The sequence below is a fragment of the Melospiza georgiana genome, chromosome 23 (genome assembly GCF_028018845.1).
Source record: "Melospiza georgiana isolate bMelGeo1 chromosome 23, bMelGeo1.pri, whole genome shotgun sequence".
Taxonomy (NCBI): domain Eukaryota; kingdom Metazoa; phylum Chordata; class Aves; order Passeriformes; family Passerellidae; genus Melospiza; species Melospiza georgiana.
This window is the reverse complement of record NC_080452.1, coordinates 6021394-6027393: the sequence shown is the minus strand read 5'-3', so window position 1 is coordinate 6027393 and position 6000 is coordinate 6021394. Positions and strand designations below refer to the sequence as shown.

Sequence of the window (6000 nt, the reverse complement as noted above, 5' to 3'; positions counted from 1 at the left end):
ATTATATTATATTAAATTATATTATATTATATTATATTATATTAAAATATATTATATTATATTATATTATATTATATTATATTATATTATATTATATTATATTATATTATATTATATTATATTATATTATATTATATTATATTATATTATATTATATTATATTATATTATATTATATTATATTATATTTCCTAGCAGTAAAAGGACATTTCCTAGGATATTTCCCATTTCCTAAAAATTAAAAGGATATTTCCTATAAGTCAAAAGGCTATTCCCAAGGATATTTCCTAGAAGTTTCTTGCTAAGATGTTGTGGTGGGAGAAATATATTTCTGCTGGGAGAAAATAAAGAGGGGCTGTGGAAACTGATGGGCAGCATCCAGGAGCCAACACCTGGGGAAGGGATTTGTGATGCCACGGAGAATCCAGGAGGATCCTTAAAACCCCTCTTGAATTTCCTTCGGCCCTACAAACCCCGGGCGGCGCTGCGGGGAAGGAGGGACGCGACTGGACGAGAAAGTCGAGAAAAAGAAGGAAAAAAACCAAAATATCGCAACTGCGCCGCGTGCTCTGGGGGAAAACCAGCGGGGAGGGCTGTTTTGGGGGGGCGGGTTTGCTGCGAACGCCCAGAGCCGGGCCCGGTGCCGGGAGAGGCGGCAGCGGCACGGCGGGGCCGGGGGATCCCGGGGCCGGCGGATTGCGGGGCGTCCCCAAAGCGGGGCGGCCCCGCGGAGCCGAGCGCGCCCCGAGCGCTTTTGGCCCTGCGGAGCCGCCGTGGCGGGGGTGACGTGAGCGCTGCGGAAGTGGAGGCGGGCGGCGATGGAGGGAACGCTGGAACAGCACCTGGAGGAGACGTGAGGGGACAGCGGGGACAGGGCGGGACACGGGGGGATGTGGGGGACAGGGGGACACGGGGGGACACCGGGGATGGGGGGGGACATGAAGGCATGGGGAGGTATAGGGGAATGTGGGGGACATGAGGGGGTACGGGGGGATATTGGGGGACATTGGGGAATGTGGGGGACGCGGGGGAAACGGGGATTTGGGGGGATGTGAGGGGACAAGGAGGGACGAGGGGGACGGGGGGACGTTGGAGGATAGGGAAGCATGAGGGAACAGAGGGGGATATGGGGGGATAAAGAGGGACACGGGGGATGTGGGGGGACACGGGGGGAACATGGAGGCACTGGGAGATATGGGGGACATGGGGGGACACGGGGGATGTGGGTAACACGGGGGACACAGGGGATGTGTGGAGATAAAGGGGGACATGGGAGGATATGGAGGCGGGGGGGACAGGGGGGAATATGGGGGCCACAGGAAGGACATGGTGACACAGGAACGTGGGGGAACATAGGGACACGGGGGACGGGGGGATTGGGGGGGCACGGGGAACACTGGGGGCACATGGAGAGACAAAGGGGATGTGGGGGGGACACGTGGGAACGGGGGAACATGAAGGCACGGGGAGATGTGGGGGATGTGGAGGGACGTGGGGGGATATGGGGGGCACAGGGGGACGGGGAAACAAGGGGGGACATGGAAAGGACACAAGGACATTGGGAGACATGGGGGACACGGGGATAAAGGGAGACATGGGGGGACATGGGGAGGGGGGATATGTGGGACATGGGGGGATACAGGGGAGTATGGGGAGATATGGGGGGATATGGGGACACGGGGGGAACATGGATGCACGGGGAGATGTGGGGGACAGAGGGGGACACGGGGAATGTAGGGGACATGGGGGGACAGGGGGGACATAGGGACATGGGGAACGTGGGGACATGGGGGATAGGGGCAACATGGAGGGATATGGGGGACACGGGGGGACACAGGGAGACATGGGGTGATATGGGAGGATGGGGGGGACACGGGGAACACTGGGGGTGTCCCCCCCACAGGGGAATGATGGGGACATGGGGACGGGCTGTCCCCCTGAGGGGGCTGTTCTGTCCCAGCTGTCCCTGCTCTGAGCTCTGCTCTCTCTCTCCTGCAGCATGAAGAGCCCGGCCGTGGTGGGTGTGCTGTGCACCGACTCACAGGGCCTCAACCTGGGCTGTGAGTGAGGAGCTCCGGGCATGGGGGGCACTGGGGGGCGCTCCTGGCACTGCCCGGGCACTCGCAGGGCTCCTGGGGCTGGGGGCACCTGGCACTGCCCCATAGGGATTGGGGTGCCCCAGGTCCTGCCCCACAGGGGATTGGGGTGCCCCAAGTCCTGCCCATGCCCTCTGAGGGGCTCCCCAGGATGATGTTGGGGTGCCCCAGGTCCTGCCCCACAGGGGATTGGGGTGCCCCAAGTCCTGCCCCACAGAGATTGGGGTGCCTCAGGTCCTGCCCCACAGAGATTGGGGTGCCCCAGGTGCTGCCCCACAGGGGATTGGGGTGCCCCAGGTCCTGCCCCACAGAGATTGGGGTGCCCCAAGTCCTGCCCATAGGGATTGGGGTGCCCCAAGTCCTGCCCCACAGGGGATTGGGGTGCCCCAGGTCCTGCCCATACCCTCTGAGGGGCTCCCCAGGATGGGGTTGGGGGCACCAGGCGCAGCCTTCCAGACCCTCCCTGTCCTGCATCACCCTGGGGACACCTGCCCTGCCCCACTGCCCTGTCCCCTCCTTTGGGTGTCCCCAAGGGCCACCACCTGCCTGTGCCCACCAGGGTCAGCTCCTCCTGTCACCTTAATTTGGGATTTTGGGTGGAGGGAGAGGAAGCATTTGGGGAGGTGCTGGGACAGCCCTGAGGGAGGGAAATGGGCCCAGGGCAGGAGCAGGGAGAGAATTGGGCAGAACCAGGGAGGGAAATGGGCCAGGGCAGGATTGGGGAGGGAAATGAGCAGGACCAGAAAGGGAATTGGCCCCAGGCAGGAGCAGGGAAGGAAATGGGCTGGGGCAGAGAGGGAAATGGACCAGTGCAGGAGCAGAGAGGGAAATGGGCTCAGGAAGGACCTGAGAGGGAATTGGGCTGGGGCAGGACCAGGGAGAGAATTGGGCAGGACCAGGGAGGGAAATGGGCCCGGGCAGGACCAGGGAGGGAAATAAGGCCAGGAAGGACCAGAGAGGGAATTGGGCAGGACCAGGGAGGGAAATGGGCCAGGGCAGGAGCAGGGAGGGAAATGGGCCCAGGAAGGACCAGGGAGGGAAATGCCTGGGGCAGGAGCACCCCCTGGGCCTGGGGGATGATCAGGGCTGTCCCAGAGCAGTGCCCTGGCACAGGGAGGGGTTACCCATGGCCTCCCCCCTGCAGGCAGGGGCACCCTGTCAGATGAGCACGCTGGCATCATCTCCGTGCTGGCCCAGCAGGCGGCCAAGCTCACCTCGGACCCCACGGACACGCCCGTGGTGTGCCTGGAGTCAGACAGCGGGTGAGCCCCAGCCCTCTGAGCCCCCCCGGGCCCTCCCCTGCCCTGGCAGTGCCTGAGGGAGAGTCTGGAGCAGCCCTGGGGGAGGCACTGCCACAGGGACTGGGATAATGGGGGTGGAAAAGCAGGGGAAACCTTCCAGGGGCTGCTGGTTACTGCAGCTCAGGAGCTCTGCTCCCTTGGGGTCCCTGTGGGTGACACAGCCTGGGGATGACAAATCCTGGGGTTCCTGTGGGTGACAGAGCCTGGGGATGACAAATCCTGGGGTCCCTGTGGGTGACACAGCCTGGGGATGACAAATCCTGGGGTCCCTGTGGGTGACAGAGCCTGGGAACTCTGTGGGTGACAAATCCTGGGGTTCCTGTGGGTGACAGAGCCTGGAGTCCCTATGGGTGACAGAGCTTGAGATTCCTGTGGGTAAAGTATCCTGGTGTCCCTGGGAATGACAGATCCCTGTGGGTGACAAATCCTGGGGTCCCTGTGGGTGACAAATCCTGGGGCTCCTGTGGGTGGCAGAGCCTGGCGTCCCAGTGGATGACAATTTCTGGGATTCCTGTGCATAACAAGGCTTGGGATTCATGTGGGTGACAAATCCTGGGGTCCCTCTGAATGACAAATCCTGGGGATCTCTGTGGATGACACAGCCAGAGGTCCCTGTGGGTGGCAGAGCCTGGGATCCCTGTGGGTGACACAACCTGGGCACGACAAATCCTGGGATTCCTGTGGGTAAAATATCCTGGGGTCCCTGTGGGTGACACAGCCTGGGGTTGCTGTGGATAGCAGAGCCAGGGGTCCCTGTGGGTGACAAATCCTGGGTCCCTGTGGGTGACACAACCTGGGCACGACAAATCCTGGGATTCCTGTGGGTAAAATATCCTGGGGTCCCCGTGGGTAACAAATCCTGGGATTCCTGTGCATAACCAGGCTTGGGATCCCTGTGGATGACAAATCCTGGGGTCCCTGTGGGTGACACAGCCCTGATGTCCCTGTTGGTGACAGAGCTTGGGGTCCCTGTGGGTGACACAGCCTGGGGATGACAAATCCTGGGGTCCCTGTGGGTGACATCCTGGGGTCCCTGTGATAACAAATCCTGGGGTCCCTGTGGGTGGCACAGCCTGTGGGTGACAAATCCTGGGTCCCTGTGTGTGGCACAGCCCATGTCTCCATCGCTGCCCATGGGGTGGGGAGATGGAGCAGCCACGCTCTGGGGTGGGGATGGGCCCTCAGTGGGGGCTGCTCAGGGATTCCCCTGCCCCCTCCCCACCCCCAGCAGCCCCTGCTGGCCCAGCTGCCCCCCCAGCCCTTTGTCCTTACTGCAGGAACATCATGATCCAGAAGCACGACAGCATCACCGTGGCAGTGCACAAGCTGCTGTCCTGAGCCCTGGCACAGCTCTGCCCCAGCTCCTCCCTGCACTGCCCCCCTCCCTCTGGAGCTCCTCACCTGGGATGAAGGCTCTCCCTCCCTGCCTGCCTCTCCAGCTCACATTTCAGCCCTTGTGCTGCTGAGGATGAAGCATGGGCACCCCCCAGGCCCTGTAACAAGCAGATCCTCCCTGCTCTATTTGGGGGGGGGTTCATTTGTTGAAAAAAATTAATAAATTAACTGTAAAAACCTTCCTTCCTTCTCTTTGCTCTAGCTGGCAAGGTAACTTTTCCCACTGCCTTCATTAGCATTTCTCTGGAGAAACATTGGAACTCATGGAGGCTCCTCACCAGAAAAGCTTTCTGAGGAATTTCTCCCAGGAAACATTTCACCTCCCCAAGTTAAACATTCTGTGGGAGTTCTTGCTCACTGTGCCTTGGGTTGAAGTTCAAACCTGGCCCTGGGAGATGTGAAGGGATCTTGGCAATGTCCCCACAAATCCAGGCCCCTCTTGCTCTCACAGATTTTAAATGCCACAGGAAACAATCCTGCAAAAAAATGGGAGAGCTGCTGCACCCCAATGGTTCCTGTGTGCTGGGGAGGGAAAAGGAGCTGGGCTGCAGCAAGGGGAGGGGAAGGGGAGTTTCACAGCAGAGCATGAGGGAAAAACAGGAGATTGTCACTGCTAGAAATGAAGGGATGGGATTATTTTCAAGCCAAAATGATTTATTGCTCAGATGAACATCAGTTTCAGAGGCTGTGAGATTTTAGAGGAGCCAGCTAGCTCAAGAGTAGCACAAGATTTTTTTGTTATAAGGCAATATAGAACTTTCTAACCCAACAGAAAAGGCTACAGGATTTATTTTGCTTTTCTGACCTATCTTCTTTACTTATTTCTGCAGATACTTTTATCTAATGGGTGTTTAACTCACAAGTTTTAACTTAATATTTCTATTATAACTTCTAAACTCCCAGCCTACTCCATACTATTTTATTACTACAGTATAAACCTTTCACCATCTTACCCATACAGCTTCTCACTTTCTTAAGGCATATCCTTACTTACAACTATAGAAACATAAGGAATATAAATATTGCATAGAAAATGTTATATAACAATAAAATCATAATTATATTGCAGAGACCATCCCTGTCCACACTGATGCCAGTTTTCTGTGACCTCAGGAGTGAATCCCACCTGGGGTGGCACATCAGCAGGGGCAGCAGGGCTGTGCTCACCCAGGAGCTCAGGGCTGTGCTCACCCAGGAGCTCAGGCAGAT

At 57.4% G+C, this 6000-nt stretch overlaps 1 protein-coding gene across 1 annotated transcript; it reads left to right on the top strand.

Moving 5' to 3' along the window:
• The first annotated feature begins 748 nt into the window (after nucleotides 1-748).
• LAMTOR5 (late endosomal/lysosomal adaptor, MAPK and MTOR activator 5) lies at nucleotides 749-4973 on the top strand. Its single transcript, XM_058039751.1, has 4 exons — nucleotides 749-852; nucleotides 1998-2059; nucleotides 3240-3357; nucleotides 4674-4973. Exons 1-4 carry the CDS (start codon nucleotides 818-820, stop codon nucleotides 4732-4734), a joined length of 276 nt encoding a protein of 91 aa, XP_057895734.1. The 5' UTR covers nucleotides 749-817; the 3' UTR covers nucleotides 4735-4973.
• The last annotated feature ends 1027 nt before the right edge of the window (nucleotides 4974-6000 follow it).